General features: G+C 38.1%; 1 protein-coding gene across 1 annotated transcript in view; it reads left to right on the top strand.

Moving 5' to 3' along the window:
- Positions 1 to 24,884, top strand: part of Chn2 (chimerin 2) — a 312,915-nt gene extending 288,031 nt beyond the window's left edge. The window contains exons 8-13 of the mRNA XM_048339610.1: positions 8,085 to 8,169; positions 10,704 to 10,877; positions 15,290 to 15,367; positions 18,321 to 18,458; positions 20,323 to 20,428; positions 24,432 to 24,884. Coding sequence (XP_048195567.1) covers positions 8,085 to 8,169; positions 10,704 to 10,877; positions 15,290 to 15,367; positions 18,321 to 18,458; positions 20,323 to 20,428; positions 24,432 to 24,603 — 753 coding nt within the window. The 3' untranslated portion in view covers positions 24,604 to 24,884. The remainder of the gene's footprint in view (positions 1 to 8,084; positions 8,170 to 10,703; positions 10,878 to 15,289; positions 15,368 to 18,320; positions 18,459 to 20,322; positions 20,429 to 24,431) is intronic.
- Positions 24,885 to 26,656: the final 1,772 nt, after the last annotated feature.

Raw genomic sequence — 26,656 nt, 5'->3', positions numbered from 1 at the left:
TAGCCAGGTGTGAGTGGCCCATGTCTGCAATCCTAACTACTTAGGAGGCAGAGATCTGAGGATCTCAGTTCAGTTCAAAGCCAGCCTGAACAAAAAAGGTCATGAGACGTTTGTTTCTAATAAACTACCAAAAAGCTGGAAGTAGAGCAGTGGCTCAAGTGGTAGATCACTAGCCTTGAACTAAAAACACTCAGGGACAGTGCCCAGACCCTGAGTCTCAAAAGCAGCATGCATGAACATGTGTGTGTGCACACACAAATACCAGCTTTGTCAAACAAGACTAACTTATTGATCTTGTTCTAAGCTTTGTTGTTGTGGAGCATGTCTTGAGTTCTACATTTTTCTTTGGTTTTGTTTTTCTAGTGCAGAAGAAAACACTACATTCATCTTGAAATAAATCTACTGTGTTTTTCTTACATATTTTAAAGTTTAGTTTTGAAGAAGCATACATTAATGATATGGAGGAGTTTCATACTGGTAATTCCACACATGTGGACAGTCTCAGCTGAAAAAGTTCTTGTATGTGTATAATTACACACATTACATTTTCTTTATGCATCGCTTGTTGGGAACTTACACTGCTTTTACAGTTAGGCTACTGTGGACAGAGCTACAGCAATCACGTCTACGTGGGTGTCCCTCTTAGGCTTTGGTTTTCACTCCTTTGGATATATGCCTGAGAGTGGTATGACAAAGTCATAAGGTCAGTCTACTTTTAGTGATTTGAGGACCCTCCAGACTGCTAACAGATGAATCCAGGGGTCTGTGGTGCATCTATGAGAGCCCTGTCTTAGCATCTGGCTCTCTAGCAGCATCTGCTCAGCAGCCCTCACAGAGGGAAGCAAGTGTCTCTGTTACAGAGTGAGTGATTCCATTCTATCTTCTTACATCTGAAAAGGTTCACTTCAAGGTCAGTATTCCATCTGATCATGCAAGGATAGAAAGTCCAAAGATTAATTTCTCACGAGTTAACCATCACATGACTGTAGGAAATACTGTAAATTATAGAAAAACCTTCAGCAGAAAAGTAGAGGCCTGGACTATTCTCCTGACTTTCTGAGTGACTGGGGATATCCTGACTGTACTTCTGCCCTCAGTACTTTGCAGAGGCCATAGCTAGTCTAGTAGACTGCCAAAATCCAGTGGCTAATAGCTAGAAGTATGATCTCTGGTACTTTCTTCTATGAACATAAAGTAGCCAAAAGACCTGCTTTGGGTACCAAGAAGACTCTTCTGAAGCAAAGCAAAAGAATAAAGTTCTCCCCCCACACCTACCATTTTTTAAAAGCTGATTCTAGAGACTAAATTCAGGGAATAGGCACTGTTGCTTACCTTTATTGCTCAAGATGGATGTTCTGCCACTTCAGTTACATCTCTATTTCTAGCTTTTTGGTGGTTAATGGAGATGAAAGTCTCACAGACTTCCCTGCCCAAGGTGGCTTTGAAGTATGATCCTCAGATATTAGCCTCCCAAGTAGCTAGCAGCGAGCCACTGGTGCCTGGCAAGTTCCAATTTTTAATATAAATCATAAAAATGACAAGCTGAGACAATATGGTTTTATTCTACATACATGATTTCTAATAATTCTTCCCAGGAGACATGTGGCACTGTCTGGAGACATTTCTGGTTTGTACCCACTAAAGGCTGATGTTGGTAGATCTGGTCCAGAGATGTTGTAAAAATATCCAATAGTTCACAAGACAGCCACTCCCCCAAACAAAAAAAATCTTCCAGCACAAAATGTGAACAGTGACAAAGTTAATGAATCTTGATGTAAACTGATAGGAAGAAGCAAAAAATCTCAACTGCAGCATATCATAAATAGCACTCGCTTTTAACCAGATTCTGGGCCAAGGTAATTGTACATTGGGGAGGTGTCAACCCTAGCCCATCAAAACATATTTGTTACAAAAACCACTGGAGAATACTGCCTTCCAGATTCAGCAGATGAGAGATAAATAACATCCTGTTGGTTTAGAAAAGGCCAAGTTGTGAGGGGCATGAGTGTTTGCTGCATGCCTGAGACTTGTCTTGACTACTCTTCGCACTCTTGTTTTTATTAGGTGACCATTCCTGGGCCATTTGTCAAAGGTATCTTATCTCTTGCATTGCCATCTCCTTTTCTTTTTGTTGGTTTGTTTGGTGTAGCTTTTGAATTCTAGTCAGACCATGCCCAGTATAATAGTCTTGGACAGACATTCTTCCTGTCTGGAATATTTTCTTCCTGTCTGAGGTATTTTAGTTACTGCCCTAAATTTGTAAAAAAAAAAAAAAAAAAATTCTCTGAAAGATATGCTTGAAAATCAATAAGCTTCAGAGAATAGAAAAAGCTAATCAATGATGTTTAAGATTAAAATATGGAGGTATTTCACTATACGCAGAGAGCACCTGCAGGATTCACAAGTAGCAATCTGGCTAGATATTTTCTTTGTAGATCCAAAAGACAAGTGAACAATATATTGGCCATGAAAGCAAACAGTGGCTTCTCCTCAAAAGGAAACTGGGAAGTGGGCCTAGAATAATGTTTAACTCACTATACGTGCCCCTTGTTCCTATTGTGTTTTATTTCTGTGGAGCTATGTGGGGATAGTCAGGGTTATTTGCAAGCTGGAGATGTCAACTTATATTTGTCTGGCAACAGTAGATTAAAAACAATGGGATGCTTGTGGGGGGAACAGTGTGGATAGAATTAAGCAGAATTTTCATGTGCTCAATTGCTTTTAAAAAAAATAAATATTGGACAAAATGAAATTTAAGAAAAGTCTGTGATTAGTATTTCTGTTTTTTTTTTTGGTTCCTTGACCAGGAATGTGATTAGTATTTCTTAAAGCAGTTAGTAGGATAGGTTCTGTTTTGTCAATTTGCATTTTTTCAAAGCATGGTAAATATTGTAGCTACTCTGATGATTTCTGAGTGTCTCATTTTCACTTTCCCCCTGGTATAGAGGTATTTCCATGAGGTGACCTTATCCACTAGAAAGGTTTCCAACAAAAACATTGTATCATCCCTCTCCTTTTCACCAACCTGCAAGAAAAAGAATGTCTATCATCAAAAACCTAGCCCACTATCATCAGCTCTTGGGATATGTTCCCCAGTCAACCAATTGCCTCCCACCAACTCAGCTTTTCAGTTTGGTGAACATCAATCCGTCCTTCAAACCTTAGAAAGACTCCTCAACCACTATGTTTGAAGAAAGTATTACTCTCTCCAATATTCTACCATAGGCTATCTCACATTCTCTAGTATATCACCAGACAATATTGTTTATAAACATAAATAGTATTTCGCTCTGGCAGATTATGAGATCCTTGAGCTCAACTTTTTGCTCCTCTGATCTCTCTCAACTTTGTCTACCCAAGGACCAAGTTCAGGGCTCAATTCAAAATAACAATCAGTATGCAAACATTAGATCAAGGAAGTAATGTAATAACCAGGCAATGGAAATAGATAAGTAAGTGAAATAGGAAGTAGTTTGTGTTTCTGACATCCTTTTCTGGCTAGTTGATAAAGCCCCATCTGAGACATATGAAGTTTCCATCTATGTGTGGCTTGGTTTCTAATCATTGCTCTATGTGTCACTGATACCAAATACATCATATCTGACATCCTCTGGTTGCCTATTATTATTTATTGGTAATTTTATTTCCATTGTAGTTAAGTATAATACATATGGTGTCAGTGCTTTTGCATATGCTTAGATTTGGTTTGTGCTCAGCTTATGTAACTATTCCATTTGTTTATTTTTGCTAGTACTAGAGTTTGTACTCAGAGCCTCATGTTCTTATTTAGCTTTTTCTCTCAAGGTTACCACTTGACCCACACCTCCATTTCTGGCTTTCTGCTCATTAATTGCAGAAAAAAATTCTCTCAGATTGGTCTGCTAAAGCTGGCTTTAAAAATCAGAATCCTGGGCTGGGGATATAGCCTAGTGGCAAGAGTGCCTTCCTCGGATACACGAGGCCCTAGGTTCGATTCCCCAGCACCACATATACAGAAAACGGCCAGAAGCGGCGCTGTGGCTCAAGTGGCAGAGTGCTAGCCTTGAGCGGGAAGAAGCCAGGGACAGTGCTCAGGCCCTGAGTCCAAGGCCCAGGACTGGCCAAAAAAAAAAAAAAAAAAAAAAAAAAAAAAAAAAAAAATCAGAATCCTTAGATCTTGATCTCCTGAGAACCTGGCTCTTTTGCTTTTTCTGATTTTGTTTTGTGGAACTGAAGTTCCACAGGGCCTTGTGCCTTCTGGCTTGCTTATTTGGCTGGTTCTTTACCACCTAAGCCATGACTCCATTACGGCTTTTTCCCATCTATTTTTGCTTCTTGATTAAATCTATATTTCTCTCTTTCCTTTCATGTACTTTTTACTTTATATATCCTATTATTCTTTATTTTATATACCTAAAATGTTATTACATTAATAATTAGTTTAAAATATTTGCCAGTTACTTCATAGCTCTTCTACTATCCCTGGAATTATAAGGACATTAGTATGCTTAAACTCGTCTCTCTTTCAGTCTTTAATTTTTCATCTTTTTAAAGTCTAACACAGTCGTCTATGGTGACTGTTTTGTGCAGGTAGAATTTGGTTAGATTGACACATATTTACAGTGCTCTTGTTCACTTTTGGCTTGGAGCACTGTGCATCTATCCTACATTCAGTTTGCTTCAAGTAGAAGCATACTTTTACATGTCATTGAGTGAGGACATAAACTGTTGCATTAGAATGAAAACATTTATTTTCTCCTCCAGGTTTTAAAATTAGATTGGTGACATTTTAATCTGAGCACTTTGTGAAGTTATCTCATAATCTACTAATGTCTTTTGCTATGAAGTCTGTTTTTACCCTAATTACTGTTCTGCAAGCAACATTTTTAATTTTTTTATGTTTTGATTATCTTTTGATATTTTTCAATGATCTATGTAAGTAGATATCATTTAGCTTTTCAAAATGTGAAAACTTCATGTCTTTAATTAATTCTGTAAAATCCTAGTTTTTCTCCTTGAATGATGCTTGCATATATTGTCTAAACTCCGCTGTCTTTCAGCTTCTTAGAATCATAATTCCTTTGCTATGTTCTCTTTCTTCTGCATCTCCAAGATCTTAGTATGTCAATTCCAAATTAAGTCAACATGCCCTGATATCTCCCATCTAAAAACAAACAAATGGCAACAACCACCTCCTGCCTTTCACCCCCTTTGAGCTATCTTCCAGAGGTCATATCTAAACTTCTTGGTGGATTTGCTTTCATATTTCTCTGGTCCCCCATTTCCTAATTACTGTTTAGTTTCTTTGGTCCTGGATTCTATCCTCACCAATTCACCAAAACTATTCTTAAGTTTCCAATGATTTCCATGCATTTGAATCAATTATTCAGTACTTCTCTAATTGGACCTTTTAACATTCAGTATGGTGGCTCATTCCTTCCTTAAGTCATTTTCTTGGTTTTTCTATCAATCTTGGAGCACCGAGGAAATGGAGTTGAGCATCTTTTCTTTATTTTCTATTCACTTTTCCTAATCATTTTATCTATTTATCCAATTTAAAATACCATTTACTTTGTCAGGTGGTTATATGTATTCCTCTAGCCACATCACTCCTCTAAGCCATCCTGGGATGCTAACTGGAATATCCTAATCATACGTAACCCTAGCTAATCCAAAGATGACTCTTGAACTTCTTCCACAAAGTGTGTTTTCTCCAACTCAGCAAATGATACAGCATATCCCTGGTTCCTAAGGTAGAAATAAGATTTTTTGGTTTTTTTTTTTTAAATTATTATTTCTGTCTCCTCCAAATACTTACATTTGTTCTATTATCAGGTTGTATAATTCTATATTCAAAGTACATCTCATATTCATTCCCTTGCCATCTCATCCTAGTCTCAGCTTAAATGGTCTACTACATAGTTTCTAAATCTATGCCACTATTAGCACACTCCCATCCATTTCAACATGGTGGTCAGAGTAAATAAATCCTATTTCTACTTGAAGTCTTCCAAGAACTTACTGTAGTACTTAAATTAAAACCAAATTCACACTCATCTATAAAGCCTTCAAGGTTCTGGATGGTTTTCCCTTTCCTATATTGACCCCTTATCTCAATTTCTGTACCTCTCACTCAGCATGTCTGACAGCCCTGGCCTTCAGTTGTACAATCATGTCAAGATCTTTTGTTCCTGCAAGGCCCTGTACATTCCTTCTGCTGGAATAGTGGCTACCCTTTTCTGGGCAAAACTGCCTCCTCACTTCAAGACACCATCCTGTATATGCCTCACTACTGGGTGACATTGGGCCCTCTTAATCTTGATCTTTTTTTCTTCTGTATCCCTTTTCAATACTACGTTTTGATATAGTTTACATATTATTTTATACTTAACTGGTCTTGCAATTTCAACAGTATATTAATAATCTATTTTATTGCCAAAATTAGCTAGCAACTTTAGAGTGTTTCTATTGAAGCATTAATGGTGACAGAGTTTGGAAAATGTTCAACTGTTAGTAGAACATTTTACAGCATTAATGATGGCTGAATTTAGAAAACACTTGACTGTTAGTAGGACACTTTATAAAGAAAAATTTTCTATCCCTACTAAGATCAATTTCACTGGGCCTCTGGATGAATCATGGCATTTAGCTTATGAAAATGTCATGTACTCCTCAGCATAGATTCTCTGCATTCCTACAAGGAGTACATTGTATGTGTTGGGCCATTCCCTTGCAGAATATGTCTCTGTTTAAGTAGAAAACAATTTTGAAGGATTTGTTTTCTTGTTTTTCAAAATGAAATAGTAAAATAGGCAAATTTCAAATCATAAGCTGAAATGTGAAACAGTTATAATCCACCTTATTGCACAGATACCATGGTCATGAATTTTTCTTTTACTTTTTAATTTTATCTCATTGCTTTTACTCACTTGTAAGTTCCATATTATATACCTCCAATTACTAGTGTGTATGAATGAATAAAGAGTTCAATATGGTATTATTTTCCCTTAAGTAGAGATCTAATGAGTATTCTCAAAATTCTGACCATATAAGTCATGCTGATTTTTTGTTAAATAAAAGTAGGATATTGTATATAGGCCCCTAGTCTTTTAAAATATAGTCTGTATTTCTTTTAGTTTTTGAAATGCCTTAGATGATTGGCTAATTTTGTAAATATTCAAAACCTTTTTGTGTATACCCCTAATAGACTTATCTATGGTAGTTTTTGGCTAATCATGGCCCCTTTCACTTGCTAAGAATATTCTGCCTCTGCTTCTTGAAGTTCTTTACTGACCCAGAACAGCTATTTTTACTTTTATTGTTTCTGTTTTAACTTATGACTTAATATATGAGTGTGTGACAGGATTAATTGTAGCTGCAATGTGAGATAAAAATCATCACTACTTTGAGATTTTTGAACTACTTAACAACTAAGGCATCAGGATATTTCATTGGCTGATGCCTGAATCATTCTGCACTTTGGCCAATCAGGAATGACCCCCGGCTGGCTCACTCACATAAAAGCCACACCATGGCCTGCTGAATATAGATTCTGTGTGTGGGGAACACAATTCCACAGACCCTATTCTTAGCCTGCATTTTCAGCCTATTCCCCCCCCCTCTCTCTCTTTTTTTTTGGAAGTGGCTCTAAGTGGAACTTTTAAATTATCCCATAATCATGTCTTATTTATACCTGGCTGGATATTCTATAGATAGCTGGAGTAACTTTAGTCTAAAGGACATGATAATGAGTTGTGCCTTGCTGTGCTAAATGCAGATCAGGTTATCTTGGGTCTGAGCACACAGTGCCTTGTTTTGGGTGAAGACTCTCATTTCTTACCTGATGGCATGGCCTTGTGGTCTTATTGTTCCTCCACATTCTTTTCTGGCTTGGTGGCTCAGTGGAGGATTTCAAAGATCAAAGAACATCTCTGTTTTCTCCAGATCAGTTTGCAACTCTGCCTCACCAGAAGAACAAAGCCCAGCCAGGGATGACTCCTGCTGATGCCATTGTTTCTCAAGATGATCCATGTGTTTTGTGTTCAAGGCCACCTGGCTCTAGATAACTGAATCTTCTGACACTCTTTTTCTCTTTTGGATCCTAGGTCCATACATTCCGAGGTCCTCACTGGTGTGAATATTGTGCCAATTTCATGTGGGGGCTCATTGCCCAAGGAGTCCGCTGCTCAGGTACACACAAAGCCTTCTTTGTCCTTTTCTACTCAAGTGTACAACCACCTCTCCAGAGATGGAGACTGTCTATATGAACTCAAAAGTCTTAATTTATAAAGTGTTTAAAGCTTCTCTTGTGCTTAATAGGGAGATTATTCGAAGTGTTTTCAAGATTGGAAAGGAAGGAATAGAAAAGATATGAAGTCACTGTGTTTACTTAAGACCTACCTGACTCCCCAAATGCTCAGTAATTTTTAAAAGGAAAATAATCAGTTTTACTGGGATTGTATAAATCAAAAAGCTATGTGGTTTTTTTTCTATTCCATCTTAGTAGAAAGGCAGGACATAAAACTAATAATAATACTAGTGAGTATTTGCCACAGACACCAGGCTCAACACCTTCTATTTATTTCACCACTTCCCATCACCAAATACCTTAGGGAAGATGCAATTATCTCCCATTAAATGAAAAGGAAATGAGTCTTAGAGATAATTGTTAATTGCTTCTGGCCACATAGTAAGTGGTGGAACAGGAAAAATTAAAAAGCAGTTGGACTCCACAGCCCATGTTCAATAGTATTTTCCTACCATCAGATCAGCAGTGAAACTGCATACCTTAATTTGATATTGCATATTTTCAAAGTAGTTGGAAATCCTGGGTGTTTCTTTTTTACCTAGAATTGGATATACCCAACCTTTTGCAAGAAGCAGACACAGTACAACACAGTTTATTAAAATATGTTGCAAAGAAATGCCAAAAGGTTGCCAAATGAATATGTTCGCTGAGCTTCCAAGTAGTTTTGCTGGGAGCTGGAACAGCCTGTTCTGGTGTTAATCAAGTTTCCACTTACTCTGTGACTGGTTTTCTGCTGGCTACCGTTTGATTTTTTTCCAAATAATTCTTTGTGAACACTCCATTCATGTCATCTTTCCCATATTGCCAATTTGGGAATCTAATGATCACACAGCCTTAGCCTTCCTCTCTGGAATGGTCTTAGTTCCCACTCTAAGCACAGCACAGTCACACACATTGGTTCAAAGCATTCTGCTTCCTAATCCCAGAGACAGGGAGGCAAATCTGGCTAGAGACAGCCTCCCCAGAATCCTCAAATACTCTAACAGAAGTTGACTTGCACAAAGGATCTCATAGCTCAATTACTGAGTAATGTAGACTATTAGAATTACTTTGTGGTAATTAATTTGACCTGTCCAAGCTCATTGCTCACTGTTGGTATTATCCAATTCTGGCAGGAAATTAGTCCAAAGTCAATATTTTTCTGGGCTTCACATTAACTCTGATCAGCAAGTTTATTTAGGATGAAGGGTTTTGGATTTTTTTCAAATGTAATTTTTAATAGAACACATTCTAAGATAATAATATTAATTCCCTTCAATGGGTACTTTTTGACCCTATGTTTCCTCCAAAGAGCAGAAAGGCTGAAAGTGATCATTAATGGTTAAAAGGAAGCACGGTTATTGCTATCAGTTCTCCATAATTTAAGTCTTTTTAACTAATGTGGACCTGATTTGTAGCACATGTGGCTCTGTAGTTTATAAAACTAATGCATTTTATACTTGTTACATGAATCGTAATTCAATAGATCATCAATACTTAACTGTACAACAAAACCATCTGATTGCTTCAGATCTTAAATTGTACTTGTAAGAAAATTGAAAATGAATTACCATATGGTCTGACAATTCCACACCTGGATGGACACTCAAAGATTTCAGTATGTAGATGGTGCTGTTTTATTGACAAAGAAATTCTGTGAATGGATCCCAACTCCTACCAAGACTTTTAAATGTGTGTGTTGAACTTAAAATTACCTTTTCAGCTTCAGCTCTTGATATGAACTTTATAAATAGTTACTCTAATCATCACATTACATGATGTTGTCATGAATTATAAACTAGCAGATACTCCTAGTGGTGTCGATTTAGACATGAGTTGTACTCACAAGTGTCAGTAAAAGGCAGGTCAAAGAGAGAATGGCCTCCCTAAATTTCTCAATAAGGAGAGAGACTGAAGCCAAAGGCAATTTTCCAGGAAATGCCAATAGTCCTGGGCTGTTTCAGACCAAATATTCCTACAGAAAAAGTAACTATGTCTTCTCCAAAGGGGCCATCCAAGACTTAAGGAAATAATATAGTATAAGTCCCAGTGCCCTTTATAAGCCATGATTATTGAAAGAAACCACATGCAAATGCAAATCTCCATTGTGAACCCAAATTGTTTCGAGCTTAAAAAGGGAAACATGTGCAAATAACTTGATTAGTGCTCTAATCTATCGCAACAAGGTGTCCTATTCTCATGGTCCAGTTACAGAAAAGGATTTGTGGGAAAAAATAAAAACAATTATGTAAGTTTAGTGAGGCAAGGTGAATCATATATTCATCTAGTAGAGAATATTACCTCTACATGGAATGTATGTTCCAGAAAAAGAGATCAAACAGTTGGGTGTTTCTGTTTTTATTTTTGGCAACGTGTAATTTGTGTTGAGCTTTGACAAAAGGGCTGGGCAAGGCTAATGTGGCTTCTGTGTTTACAGACTGTGGATTGAATGTACACAAGCAGTGTTCCAAGCATGTTCCTAATGACTGCCAACCTGATCTCAAGAGGATCAAGAAAGTGTACTGCTGTGACCTTACCACACTTGTGAAGGCCCACAACACTCAGAGGCCCATGGTGGTTGACATATGTATTCGAGAAATTGAAGCAAGAGGTTTGGAAAATACTCTCTCCTAGAGTGCTAAGAAAATTGACACTGCACTACTCTGGCTGGCAAAATGACCTGCACATATAGAAACACAGTCAGGAAAAATAACCTGTGTCTAAGTAATAGTATTGGTTTCTATTTCCTATATAAGCCAAATTAAAAGGAACCACCATTCTCAGCTTTAACAAATTTATATGTGGCATGGGAAATCAAAAGGATAAAATGCATATTGCCGATGACCATAATAAAGCACTATGGAGTTACAGAGGAAAATGTCTTATTTAAGGACAGTTAAGAACAACTTTTGATTGAGGGAGTTTTGAATTGGATCTTTAAAAGTGCTTATATTGAGAGGTTTTTTTATTTCTTCACTGCTATTTTTGTTTTCCTTTTGTTTGTTCATTTATCTATCTTTGGGAGGGCAAGGGAGTACAGAAATGGAGGGACAAAGGATAAACAAATGCAGCAGTGGTACTCACTAGGCACTATGTGTAAAATGAACTATGCAACTTGTGAGTAGGGACTTGGAGAGAAAAACTGGAAGAGAGTGAGAGAAAGGATGATGTTGTCTAAAAAGAAATGTACTCTTTACCTGTATTATGTAATTGTTATTCCTCTGTACATAATCTTTACAATGATAATCTTATTTATGTATTTATTTATTTAGTAAATAACCTTAAAAAGGTGCTTATATTAACAGGAGCTAGGGGTTCATGCCTGTAATTCTAGCTACTCAGGAGGCTGAGATTTGAAGACTATAGTTCAAAGCCTGTCTGGTCAAGAAGTCTGTGAGACCCTTATCTCCAATTAGCTACTCAGAAAACCAGAAGTGAAGCTGTGGCTTAAGTGAGAGAGCACTAGCCTTGAGCAAAAAAGCTCAGGGACCAAGCCCAATTCCTGTGTTCAAGCCTCAGGACTGGCACAATAAAAGAACTTAAGTAATTAAGTGATTGATCTACATACTATTGCCTTTCATATAAAACTCTGCTTCTAATATTGGTCATGTTTATTTCAAAGAAAAGCATTAAAAGATTATAAAGATCTATGCATTGAAAATATCAAGGTAGCAAGGAAGACAAAAATACCTTCAAATTATACTGGAATTATCTTTCCTTTACTTTTGCTTTCTTTGGATTTTTCGTGCTCATACTGTGATTAGCTTAGAAGAACTTGGATTGCTGGATGTATCTTGGATAACTGGACCATGTATAAATCCTTTGTAATGTTTTAACCATTTATTATATCCTGCTACAGCTGATGTCTAGCATAGTATGCAAATAGGCTTAACATATCTTACAAGTATCTACTCGGGGATGGGAATATGGCCTAGTGGCAAGAGAGCTTGCCTCGTATACATGAAGCCCTGGGTTCGATTCTCCAGCACCACATATCTAGAAAACGGCCAGAAGAGGCGCTGTGGCTCAAGTGGCAGAGTGCTAGCCTTGAGCAAAAAGGAAGCCAGGGACAGTGCTCAGGCCCTGAGTCCCACGCCCCAGGACTGGCAAAAAAAAAAACAAAAACAAAAACAAAAAACAAGTATATACTCATTGGCTAATTATTTCATTCTTTCCAAAACTAAACAAAATAGAATGTTGTGATTTGTTATCTTGTGAATTTGAGGAATAGGAAGTTATTATTCTGTCCACTGGACTATAACAATCATAGCCATTCTATTCCCTGACGACTTGCTCCTATAATCTCGGACCATAAAATTGCCTCCTCCCACCAGGTGCTGGTGGCTCACACCTGTAATCCTAACTACTCAGAAGACTGAGACCTGAGGATCGCAGTTCAAAGCCAGCCGGGGCAGGAAAAATCCATGAGACTCTTATCTCCAATTAACCACCAGAAAACTTGAAGTGGTGCCATGGCCCAAGTGGTAGAGCTGAAGAACTCAGGGACAGCACCCAGGCCCAGAGTTCAAGCCCCACAACAGACCAAAAAAAAAAAAAAAAAAAAAGCCTCCTTCCTTTATTCTACTATGGCTTCCGCAGCCAAAAAAAAAAAAAACCTTGAGATCTAGAAAAGATATTGGTGTAAGGCTAGGGTAGAGAAGGGTACCCTGGCTCTGACTCTGAGGGAAAGACAGGGAGAGTTGTCCTGGATCCCATTGTTAGGAATTTGGGAGAAATCATGGTCAAAAACTGAAATTACTTTTATGGAGAAGCTTGGACCCATGGGTGATCCTCATCTGAGTAACTTTAGTAATCCAAAGTTACCACTATGTCTATTATTTAGAGAAAAAGCCTATGGGAGAATAGTACTAAGCATGCCTATTACAATAGATAGAATAGCACAAATTGGGCATTTATGTCAGCAAAGTCTCGGTGAGGAGATTAGAGCTACAGAGGCCTGAGCAAGTATGTGGAACCCAATGATCCATTGGAACAAAATTCATCTAATATGTTCCCAACTGTATGGCTGCCACTGTAGATGTGACCTTGAAGAAGTTGCTCATTTTGTCTGAATGGATTCCTTCTTTTCTTATAAAGTGAGTGTACTCAGTTGTACCTCATAAGATAAAGGTAGCATTGTGTGAGTTGACACATGAATGATATATTATAGTGTCTAACATATGGGACTTGACCTGTGTTCTTACATCATCTCTTAGAATGACCAATCCACCTAATTCTACTTTCAAACCTGCTTATCAGACTTGATTAAAATCTATTGGTTTTAAGGTTGCCACAAAAATGCCAAACTATAGTGTCTTCAGCAAAATGGAAACCAATTTATCTCTCCAGAAACAATCTCAGCACTGGAAACAGTCCAAGGCTAGTTGAGCAGCTCTTTGATGGCAGGAACCCAGGCCCTATAATTTCCTGTTATACTTGAGCACTATCTTCATCTGTAGGGGCCAACTCATTCCCAACCAAAAGGAAGAGGAAAGAAGGCTCTTTTCCCTGAATATCACACCCCCAAAGCATATACTTTTGCTTCTGTCATTTCTGCACTCTCCAGAATCTAATGGCTATGACAATCAATTTTTTTAAAAACCAAAGTTTCCATTTAAGACAGAAATGAAAGCATAAACATCAGGAACAGCTGGCATTCTCTTCTACTCTAACAAACTCTTAACTTTTTATTCAAAGATTAGCTTCTCAGCAAGAGCTTTCTAAATTCTCCCTCCTCCCAACAAACACAGGCTAACTTCTGTGTAATCCTGTAAACTATTATGATGACACCTCAGTGAAGTTCATGTCACAACCATACTGAGATGAGCCTGTATGCACCACCATGGTGAATACAATGGTATCCAGGTTTTGTCTTGTCCGCCACCTTCTGTAGATCATTGTCAATCTGGTCAGCCAAGAGTTCTGAGGTCAAGTAAGAATGTTGGCTGTGGTCACAAGAGAGAGCAGATGATGGTATTTGTACCATGTGTTTGTAGTCTCTGATGCAATCTAATAGAAACCCTTAAAATTGACAGCTAATACATACTTGCTAGTGCATATTGATAAATGTTTACCAAACTAAAAAATATAAATGAATTAGTTATCAAGAGTGCAACAAGTTACACTACAAAAGCTATTTGCTTTTTTTGCTGTAGCTGTAATTTTGTCAACTCCTGTTTGTTTTTTAATTAATTTATTTATTGTCAGTGATATTCAGAGGGGTTACAGTTTCACACATAAGGCAGTGAGTACATTTCTTAACAAACTTGTAAGTTTTGACATTCAAACTTTGAAGCCTGATCTATTCCTACTGATGTTTTAATTTTATATATTGCCCACAGTGTATTAAGGAACAAGAGAGATTTTAGAATGTAAGTTAACAAATCAAATCAATAAGCTCAAGAAACCAAGTCTTTTTTCTTAGCCTAAGTATATAGCAACCAAGTTTCCAGAATCAACAAATACAATTTTATTTTCCCACATCATTTTTATGATCAACTATCTGAAGATATAACAACAAAATCAGTCATACTCGGTTATTTATCATGTTGGCTTATTTATGATGAAACATAAAGTTGTAAAGTGTACATTTCTCCAGGAAAATCAGAATAGGGTGTATCACAAGCATGTAAGAGTTGTAGGGCAACATACATGGAGAAAGCCAAGTTTCTGCCCACAGGAGTGAAATAGCTGTCCAACAGTATGAGGAACAGAGGAAGTTGTGAACTGCAGTTATAGAGAATCTGAAATACCATTTCACTTTGCAAAGCCAGGCAGGAAGAAGACCTGATCTCCATTAAGATGTCCACTCATAAACAAGCAAATGAAGACAGACTTCTGTGGAAACAGGGACTGGCAGGTCCAAGCTCTGACGTTAATGGGACATGATTTACAAGACCACTAACTATATTTTCTCATTTCCTGATAGCACACAGTGTAAATATGAAATTAGAATCTTTATTTTTAGATGTTTCAGGAAACTGAAGTTAAAATCTCTTCTCTCTCCTGCCTCTCACCCCACAGGATTAAAGTCAGAAGGGCTTTACCGAGTCTCTGGGTTCACAGAACACATTGAAGATGTTAAGATGGCATTTGATAGAGGTAAGCTTGTGTAGTATCGAGTGCCATTTGACTTGTCCCAGGAGCTGTCTCTCCTGGAGTCAGAGTCTACACATAAAAGAAAAGGATCTTCAATAGCTATACCCTTATGAACACATAAGATGATGCTAAGTTAAATGAACTCCATGTTATGGAAACGATTGTTATATCACTGTTGTAACTACTTTCAACATGCTATGTGTAACCGTAGCTTCTATTATTGATGATCTTCTTGTATCCTCTTCCTGCGGTGTACCTGCACTTTCTCTGTATCTTATCTGAGTATATTGGAAACCGTGTATACTGGTATTAGAACTAGGAAACTGAAAGGGAATACCAAAATTGAGAGACACAGGGTAAAAAAGACAAATGACTACAAAAGCAAAACTTTTTGATGTAAATGAACTGAACAACTCATGGGGGGGAAGGGAAAGGGGAAGGTGGAGATGGGAAATGAGGGAGGAGGTAATAAACAGTACAAGAAATGTATCCAATGCCTAACGTATGAAACTGTAACCTCTCTGTACATCAGTTTGACAATAAAAATTTTTTAAAAAAAGAAAAGGATCTTCAGAACCACTAAGTATTGTTCTTCAGGAAGCTGAGGGGTAGTGCTTTAAAAATCTCACAGGAAAATCTAACCAGTAAAATTCTGGAAGCGGAACTGTAACTCAAGTCGTAGCCCACCAGCCTTGAGCAAAAAAGCTAAACAGGAACATAAAGCCAGGAATTCAAGCCCCAGTATAGTCACATGTGCATGTACGTACACACACACACACACACACACACACACACACACACACGCACATTATACACACATAGAAATAGATGAGTAGAATGGGTAACCAGTCCACAGTGCATCAGTATCCTCATTTCAGGGTCCCATCTTGAGGACTCCTGTCTCAAAGCTCAAAAAGGGAGCATGGGGATAGGAAGGGCTCCATCACTAAATCAGTGGAGTTTAGAAAGTAATTCCTGTGTTCTTTGTCACACATTATCCAGTGTATAAAATCTCTTAGGTCAGCTATAAGCCAACATAAAGAACCTGATAAAATATAGATTGCCAGGACCCAAATCTATGGACTCACTCAGAAAGTTGAATAAGCCCACGAATCTGAATTTCTAATTTGCCAAGACATACTGATGCAACCAGTCAAAGGAAGGAACCAATAGCCAACTGCATGGGATGCAAAGCCTTAAATTATGTGGCTTTTCCTATTAGTTAAGGCTCATCTCTATCTCCCCAAACATTACTAAAAATACACCATCATGGCTATCCTGAGGAAGAGTCATGGCCCACACTGTCCATCGGCAATGTATACACAACTTTGTCTGGAAAACACCTTTTTCCATAAGTCTTTTGTCTTTCATGAAGTCTTCCTGACTACCACAAGATGGCCTGAACTCCATTTCCTTTTCCAACAAGTTTTTTAAATTTTTATTTATTTATTTTCAAAGTGATGTACAGAGGGGTTACAGTTTCATAATAAGGCAGTGAGTACATTTCATATCAAACTTGTTACCTCCTCATTCGTTTTTCTCCCACCTTCTCCCCTCCTTGGCTCCCTACCCACCCTCTCCCACATTGTACAGTTGGTTTACAGCATATTGTCTTATAAGTATTGCTGTTGCATTGGTTCACCTTTTACCCTTTGTCTTTCCATTTTTCCAACAAGTTGTGTGTGTGTTGCCAGCATGCCATCTTTTCTTCTTATAATCATTGTTATATGTCTTGCTTTCACTTTATCCAGTCCTATCTAAAGTGAGCATCTCTTTTTCTTTGGAAGCACCATAGTTAAACAATGAAAGCATAGGCATATGTTAAAGTTTCAATAAATTTTTAGTTAATATCTAAGTAACAGAGTCGGTATTTCTTATCTGCTTTGCTCTTAGTGTTTTCTGTACATTCATGGCATTGTTTTTATCTTCAAAAACAAATTTGGGGGCTGGAGGTGTGTGACTCAAGTACTATTGCAAGTTTCAGAGTTCAGACCCCACTATGACAAAAATAAATAAGTAAATAAATTGTTGAGACATTTATTCTTTTTTTTTTTTTTTGGCCAGTCCTGGGCCTTGGACTCAGGGCCTGAGCACCTTCCCTGGCTTCTTCCCGCTCAAGGCTAGCACTCTGCCACCTGAGCCACAACGCCCCTTCCCTTCTGGCCGTTTTCCATATATGTGGTGCTAGGGAATCGAACCAAGAGCTTCATGTGTAGGAGGCAAGCACTCTTGCCACTAGGCCATATTCCCAGCCCCGAGACATTTATTGTTTTAATTCTCCATGTAAAAGTTAATAGTCCCCATTTGATTGAACTTTTTTATTTAGGAAAATCATATATAGTCTTTGATAGGCAAAATAGAGTAGTTTTTACTAATTGTAAATAAAAAGTTAGAAGATGTCTTGAGAATGATTACAAAATAAAGTGTCAAGAAATGCAGTCTCATTTATACATGAGGCAAGGCTAAAGTCTCTTAGATTGAATTCCTAGGAACCATGAGGGAAAGGTCAAGTTCAAAGCCACTTCAGGAAAAGAGAGAAGAAACTGAAGGCATTCACAGTTATATTGTGTTGTCTCTGAGGCTAATGAATACTAGTGGAGATTCAGTAGAACTTCTTGATTCCTTTTAATTCCATTTGGGTTTTCATTGTTTGAGTCTATGATATGAATTATGTGCGGAACTTCTATTTAGCAAATTGCTAGTCTTTGATTCCACCCTCCCTGAAAAAAAAGATTATGCTAAATTTTATTACCCTGTTGTCTTTACTTCAGATCCTAGGCCTCTCTTACCAGACCCCTTTCTGTTACCTGCTGTGCCTCAATGTTATTACAAGCCAAAATTGATTTAAGACTTGTCAGGGAACGTTCACTATTGGATATCTGGTTCTTGCTGTACATGCTTTAACTTGGTGAAAATACAATCCTAATTAGAACCTGGATCATTAACTGTATTTCAGATGGCGAAAAGGCAGATATATCTGCCAACATTTATCCAGACATCAACATCATCACTGGAGCCCTGAAACTGTATTTCAGAGACTTGCCTATCCCTGTCATCACATATGATACCTATTCCAAATTTATAGAAGCAGCAAGTAAGTACAGAAAACTACTACTACCCAATTTTTAATATGATGTTTTTGATCAAGAAAATTTAAACTTAGAACTGTTTTAATTATTGAATGAGTACTTGTGTTTGCCAAGTGGAAGTACACTGTTCAATCAATAGAAAATTAGGCCAAGATTACCAGGTGAGCTGAACTTATATGAAGCCAACTCTAAAGGAACAAGCTGGGGGCTAGACAGCTCTGTTCCTCCCCCTCCACCTTGTATGTAAGGACCAGAATAGTATGAATATTATGGTATTATTGAGAAAGCATGATGTCCATAGTAATAACTCAGGAGTTTTCCAAGAATGTGTATTAGACTACTTCTAGCCATAGCAGAATGACATCATTAATCCATTAGAGTTACATCTCAACTTTGCTCTTAATCAGTAGACTAAGAATATTCCATGTCAAGCACTATACCAGGACTTCTCACAGATATCTTCTAATCTTTTCATCTACTCCATGAAATCTCTGGTTTTACAAAGGAAAAACACTATGCACAGAAAAATGAGTTCTCAAATCTAGGAATGTATCATCAGCTTCAGTCTCCCATCAGCTCACAGTTCCAATTCAGTTAGATCCATTGTGCTTGGAAGGGAGAATGGAGCAAAAATGGAAATGTCAGAGGAAAAGGTTACATTCTGCCTAGGAACAGGTAATACTGAGGATGCTCAGATGCATGGCATAAAACTAAAGCTCCCTTTGAGATACCTTTGTGGTTTTTGTGGGGAGGAGGAGGTGTTTTTTAAATCTGTATGGTGTGTGTGATTAAACACACTAATGAGTGATGTCTGGTAGAAAGAAACAAGGGCAGGTTGGGATTTGCAAAAGACGCAATTTCCGGATGAGCTCTGGCTCTATCCCTGATTTAAAAAAAAAAAAATCTTCCTTGGGTTCTGATGGTCCCAGGGGGATTATACTGGCTAGGTGCTTTTTGCTTAGGAGGATGGGCTTGCTTGAGTGTCTTCCAATATCAGAAATTAAAACCCATACACATTTCCTTCCTGCGTTTATGTGTGTAGTATCTGTTTCTTAACCTGGGCAGAGTTAACTCCACCAACACCTTGGTGAAAAGTACCTTTAATATAGGCATCATTACCTGCTCCATGTATCAATTCACTTACATTACACAAACAAACTAAAACACATCAAATAAAGACAGCTTCAAGGGTACCACAGGTAGTATAGTTGAAATTAGAGTTTGAGATAATGAGATTTCAACAAATCCAGGGTTAATAAGGACAACTAAATTATAGTTAGTTGAATAACGAACTCACAATTTAACAAAATGAATGCCAGGAAACTGGAATATATTTTCTTAGGGGCAAGGGAATGAGTGATGTCAACCAGACAGAGATGAATGGAGAGAGGAAGGGTGGGATAATGTAGTCATACTATTCAGGTATGTATGTGAAAATGGAAGTAGGAAAATTGAAAGGATGGGTGGGGTTGGAGAGGTATGGGAGAATGATAAAAGGGTAACTGATCAAGATGCATTGTACTCATAAACTGACATCAGGATAATAAAAAATAACTGTTTTTCTTTTTAAAAAAGAAGGATAAAGCACACTCTGCCCCAGTACCAGTTCCTAAAGGATGAGGAAGCATCCCGCCTTCAGCCACCTACATCACAGACATTGAGTCAGCATGTGCTAATACTCGGGCTCAATGTCTTTCTTTGTAGAAGAAGGCAGGATATAGGCAAACTGAACAAGGGAAATAGTACCTGAAATTGTATGAATTTTAAACTCTTCCCATTTCTGTCTGAGACAAGCAAAACAGACCTCTTTTTATTTTCTGGAAACTTGAATGTCACAGCTGTCACTAACATATGTTTGGGGTGCTACAGAAATCTCCAATGCTGATGAGAGGCTGGAAGCAGTCCACGAAGTGCTGCTGCTGCTGCCTCCTGCCCACTACGAGACCCTGAGATACCTAATGATCCACCTCAAGAAGTAAGCCAACATCTCCCTTACTGACTGACATGGGGGGCAGTTATGCATTAGCAAAAGTTGACTACTTCCTCTCTGGTTCAAGAGGAGACAGACACTTTTTAAAAGTGAAGTATGCTAAGGGCAAGGGCATGTCCCAAGTCATAGAGCACCTGCCTAGTAAGTTTGAGGCTCTGAACTCAAACCAGCAGTACTGCCCCCCAAAATAGAAACTCATTTAAAGTGAACTGTGCTGCCTTCTCCTTGAGCCAGCCCTACTCCTAGCTGCTGGAACCCAAAGTCTGTGCCAGATGGCTCCATGCAATTACCATGTGTCATCCCTAAGAGATGGCTACTGTTAGAGCCTTGGACTACCCCTGAGATTACTGACATTTAGGGAGACTGATGAGTAATTCAGACAGATAAATCTAAAATTGATAACAAGAAAAGTTAGTCAAGAGTACACTCACCATGGCGCCAGTGGCTCACACCTGTAATCCTAACTACTCAGTAGGCTGAGATCTGAGGGTCGTGGTTCAAAGCCAGCCTGGGCAGGAAAGTCCATGAGACTCTTATCTCCAATTAACCACCAGAAAACCAAAAGTGATGCTGTGGCTCAAAACAGTAGAGCACTAGCCTTGAGTGAAAAAGTCAGGCCCTGAGTTCAAACCCCACAACTGACAAAAAAAAAAGAAGAAGAAAGAAAGAGTCCACACTCCGTTTTAACTATCCTATCTGTTCACCATGCCTCCATTTTTCTCTTACACAAGTTGTGTGTGTTCTATGTGTCCTGAAGTCTCTCCTGCTGTGTACCCCAAGCCCAGTCTTCTGGGCCCAGCTGCCATTTGGGAGAGCATATTCCCACTTATTGTTCTTATTGTCCCCTTATTGTTCTCAATACATGAGAATTTATTTTATGTATTTGTCTCCAAGAAACAAATTGCCCTAGAATTTTAAAACAAGTAAAATGTATTATCATTTATGTGTGTTAGCTAGAAACTTCTGGCTCAAGGTCAACAGCAAGGCTTCAGTCTTTCCACCAGGTTGCTAGTAAGATAGTCTTTCAAAAACTATCTGGCTGACCAGCTCACTCCTTACTGACGTATTTGCTAGAAGCAACCTTCAGCTCCTTCCCATGTGGGTAGCTTCATAGACAACTTTCCTCAGAGCACCCAAGGGCACCCAAAATGAAAGATGTCTTTTGTAGCCTAAACTCATAACATCCTATTGCCTTTGCTGTTGTTTTATTTGTTAGAAGTAAGCAAGCAAAAATCCTTACTGCTCATATTCTCAGATAAGGGTTCTTGGAGGCCAATTTGAAAAGTACCTTCCATACTCTCTACCATCTTTGTCAAAGTATATGAGACGTTTGGCATGTTTATGGAACATTGGAGCCTCTAACTCTAGACACTTCTTGCATTTTGTTCCACTCTAAATTCTTTTTTTTTTTTTTTTGGCCAGTCCTGGGCCTTGGACTCAGGGCCTAAGCACTGTCCCTGGCTTCTTCCCGCTCAAGGCTAGCACTCTGCCACTTGAGCCACAGCGCCACTTCTGGCCGTTTTCTGTATATGTGGTGCTGGGGAATCGAACCTAGGGCCTCGTGTATCTGAGGCAGGCACTCTTGCCACTAGGCTATATCCCCAGCCCCCCACTCTAAATTCTTAATGAGATTAATAAATTGACCTTTGAATAATTTGACCTCTAACTTCTGTGCTTTATGAAGATATATAAGAAATGTCTTCAAAATAAGTGAAAAAGAACACTAGGTACCTAGCTTTCTATTTTCCTGGCTTACAAAATTTCTGCTTAGATCTAGGCTGATCATAAATTATAATGTAACTCATTAAAATGCATTTTGCATCTGGTTGCTGGTGATTCACTCCTGTAATCCTAGCTACTCGGGAGTCTGAGATTTGAAGATGGCAATTTGAATCCAGCTAGAGCAGAAAAAATTCAAAAGACTTTTATCTACAATCAACCAGTAAAAAGCCAAAAGTAGAAGTGTGGCTCATTTTGAGCACCAGCCTAGAGTTAAAAAGGCTAAGAGACATCCTTTCCGAGTTCAATCCCCCCAATACCAGCTTCCCAAAAAATAATGCATTTTGACTAATTCATGAGTTCAAGAAATTTTCAGATAAGCATAGAGACATCACACGTAGTTTTTAGTGAGCTATAAATGGTTTCTTTCATCCCAAGCAAAGAACTATGAGAAAAATAAAATCTGTCATCTCTTAGCTGAATTGTAAATGCCAATAAATTCATGTTTTACTGTGGTGTGTTTGTGAACCATTTGGTGTAGGACATTATAACGACTGACATCATAAAGAGAGGTACGCACTTTAATAATGAACCATGTCCTGTTGCCTACTACGTTCTTAACTTTGCAACATGAGAGTGATACAAACTGAGTTAACCTTTCTAAACAAATATTAATTGTCTAATCATAATTAACTCTAAAGGAATAAACAGCAGGGGGGGTGTTCTCAAAACCTACTCACAGTTTACTTATCTTTTGTTCTTTGTTGAATCTACTTCTTTATAGAACTACTTTGAGCAGTCTAAAACCTAAATTCCTGACAGCAAGAATCTGGGAGAAAGTAGTTTTGTACTAGTAGATAGTTTTATACCACCTAGTAGTATAAAACTAAATTGCAGTGAGCCAACTCTGAGGTTTGAATCTCATTCTTAAAGCCTCTTCAGTTGTTATTTGGAAGTTAGAATGACTTTCATCTCCAACAATAATTACTGTTCCATATATCATCCTGTGAGAACTAGAAATTATGTCCTTTAAGACTGATCACTTTCCAGCAATTTTCCTTCCAATAACAATGGGCTGGCTCCTCGTAGAGTCATGATAGCCCATTCTAAAAGCCACTTTTCTTTTCTGGTACTGGCCCTGCCAGCACACAGGAAGCCTGCTCTTAGCTTCCCTCTTCAGTATAATCGCCAATAGGATGTAGAAAAGAAAACAAGATAGCCATAGAAAACTCATGTAGGTACCATAGGCCAGCCAATCACCTTCTTCCCCTCCAGACCAATTTCCTTAACTTATCTCCACATTTACTTAGTAATAGAAGACTCACTTTTTTTTTACTCCCACTAGGTGCAGTCAACTTAAAGGGAAAAACAAACCTGAAAACTGCATTTTTAAAAATAATCATATTGTTTACAAAGAAATGGAAGGACATGGAAAAATTATGCTGAGTAAAATGTCAGGCCAAGAGAGACACAGGTTGTGTGTTTTTCCTCATATATAGAAGCTAGAATTAGTTTATAAATGTAGAAGTAAATACATTGGGTGGTATGCAAGTGTATACTGAAATGTATTTACTGAAAATGGTAGATTCAAGGGAGAACTTAAATAGTGTTAAATCCTTAGAAAGGTAAAAATCAAACTTCAGCAAAATAAACAAGAAATGGGTACTTGAAAGAGGTAGGATGACGTCAAAGGGAGAGAGGTAGACAAATGAAGAGGAAAAGTAAGGGAGAACACTGACAAGAATTCAATGTAGATCCTACAAAATTAAGAAAAGTGAGGGAGGGGTTGGGATGGGATGGATGGGTGAGAATGTTGAAAGGAGTGACAGTGATCAAGACTCATATTCATAAACAGCTTTGTTAAATGGCCAAAGAAGTAAGTCAAACTTTATAGTCAGGAACAAGTGGCTCACACCTGTAATACTAGCTACTCAGGAGGGTAAGATCTGAGGGTCACAGTTCAAAGCCAGCCGGGGCAGAAAAGTCCCAAGTCCCTGAACTTATCTCTGATTAGTCACCATGGAAATAAAAAGAACACACAGCCAGAAGTGAAGCTGTGACTCAAGTGGTATAGTGCTAACCTATGCAAAAATGCTCAAGGACAAAACCCCAGTTCTGAGTTCAAGCCCAAGGACCAGTACACACACACACACGCACACACACACTACCATTCTGCTCTCAATTTGCTTTTCAGGCTTAAGTACAGAGTCAGCATGTAATTCCATCTACACATCTGCATCATGTGTTGGTGTCCACGTTTGTTTTGCAGGGTGACTATGAATGAAAAGGACAATTTCATGAATGCAGAAAATCTGGGGATAGTGTTTGGGCCCACACTTATGAGGCCTCCTGAGGACAGTACCCTCACCACGCTCCATGACATGCGGTACCAGAAGCTCATCGTGCAGATTTTAATAGAAAATGAAGATGTTTTGTTCTAATCTAATCTATCATGGGAATGAGCTGAAAGGCCCTAGCCTTTCAAAAGAAATAAAAATATTTCTTACACTTGATTTGGTTTTCAAACAAGTTACAGAATTTCCTGGACCATAGAGGATTGCAGAGTTGGGAGACTGGTCTCAGTCACACCCCCTCCCCACCTTCCACGTGAGAACAAGGGCCAGGGTAGGAAAACCCCTGGCCTTGGGTCTTTTGCTGTGCCTCGTATGTATGTCTGTTTTGCTGGAAGAGTGATTAATAAATCTTTCTTTAACTTATTAAACAATGTAGACCATGAAGCTTCAGTCTTATCAGTAACAAAAGGGAACTTAATTCAGAAAGGTACTTGATACTGTTATACATTTTTCACTTACATGAAGAAGACAATTCTATATGTTAAATGTTAAATGAAACCTATATTGTAAAATGTATTTTTATTTTGGCTGCAAGAATGTTATTTTATTTTAGCAAATAGAATTCAATGCAGTGCATTGATGGATTATACCCTGCATTCTTTGTCTGGCATTCTTGCTATGATGCCCAGAAAATGCTGACCACAAATGCAGTAGCATCTTGAACATACCTCTCATCCTTACCAGTGCTTTCCCATGAGACTTTACCTCTGACATGTGTACACGCTTTTTGGATAGCTTTTGCTCTCAAGCACTTGCATTCTGCTATTGCACAGTATATGTTCATAGCAATTAGCGAATGGTCTGATACAAATTTTCTTTCCATACACATGTTGGGAAATCCCAAAAGATGTCATGGAATTATTCACAGCTTTCCCTTATGATGAGTGTGTCACCTAGAACCTGCAGAAGGTGGTCATGGTAAAATGACTAGAGAACACTGGATGTATTTGGGCCATGATTAAAAAAAAAATAGCACTTTTCTTCTTCCTCTTTTCTTCTCAGCCAGGATTTGTGAGGTATATTAATGGCACATGGGATTTTTTTTCCTCTTGTCATGTCTCTGTATCAAGGAAAATGAACCTGCAGAATAATTGATGATTTATTTTGTTCATTTTCATTTTAGAAACAAACCTATTTTTTAAAGTAAGAATGAATAATGTTGATTTTTACCAAATATATGTTCCTCTTTAATAAAATAAATCTCTGTATGGGAAATAATTAAATATGATTTTATTACTATAGTTCCATCTTGTTGGTTATCTTAGCATGAGCCTTTCACACCAAGATTTCTATATTTTGTAACATAAGTGAACTATGTAAAGCATTGAAAATTGTAAATCTATTTCTTTTTAAAATTCAACTGCAGTGTCTATCCTTTGGCTTGTCTGAAATAATTCATGTAATTACCTGTCTTGCTTTGGAGTGGCTAGAATTGCTGTGTGTCAGGTGGAGTGAAAAGAGGAGCACAGTGAGTTGTTTCCTGGGAAGATTCCCCCCTCCTTGGCCCTGCAGATGGACTTTCCTGCATCGGGATCTCAACATGGTTTCTCCCTGGTCCTCCTCTCAGTGTTCCTCCCAACTGTACAGTTCTGTTTGTTGTAGTTTATGTACTTCTTGATACTGTCAAAGATTATCTGGAAATGGTTTTATTTTGTGAAGTGAACAATACTTTGTAAGTTATGATAGTGTAAATGGAAGGAAAAGCATTACATGTATTAAATTCTTCTGTCTATCATTTTGGAGTATATTCAAAGGAGTGATGTCTGGGGCTGACAGATGGGGGAAAGGAATCCTCAGAGTATGGTAGTGGATTTTTCCATCGTTACCAAATCACAGGAGAAAGCATCCCATAGAATCCTTACCTCGCCGACTACTGGGTCACCAGTGGGCCAGCCATTCCTGAGAGGGTCTGGGTTGTGGCAAAGCAGAAACAACTAGAATTAGGTTATATTTAGAAAATGAAATGAAAAACTTTAGTTACAGGTTGAATTAAAGAATCTAGGATGGCTCCCTGGTTTCCTAACTTAGCAGCTATATGATATTGACTGAAATGAAGGGCGTACACAGAACTAAAGATTACTAAAGAGAAAAAGAGGTAGGAACTAGGCACCTGTGGCTCACACCTGTAATCTTAGCTACT

Source organism: Perognathus longimembris, chromosome 2, assembly GCF_023159225.1.
Source record: "Perognathus longimembris pacificus isolate PPM17 chromosome 2, ASM2315922v1, whole genome shotgun sequence".
Lineage (NCBI taxonomy): Eukaryota > Metazoa > Chordata > Mammalia > Rodentia > Heteromyidae > Perognathus > Perognathus longimembris.
This window is presented reverse-complemented; position numbering and strand designations above follow the sequence as displayed.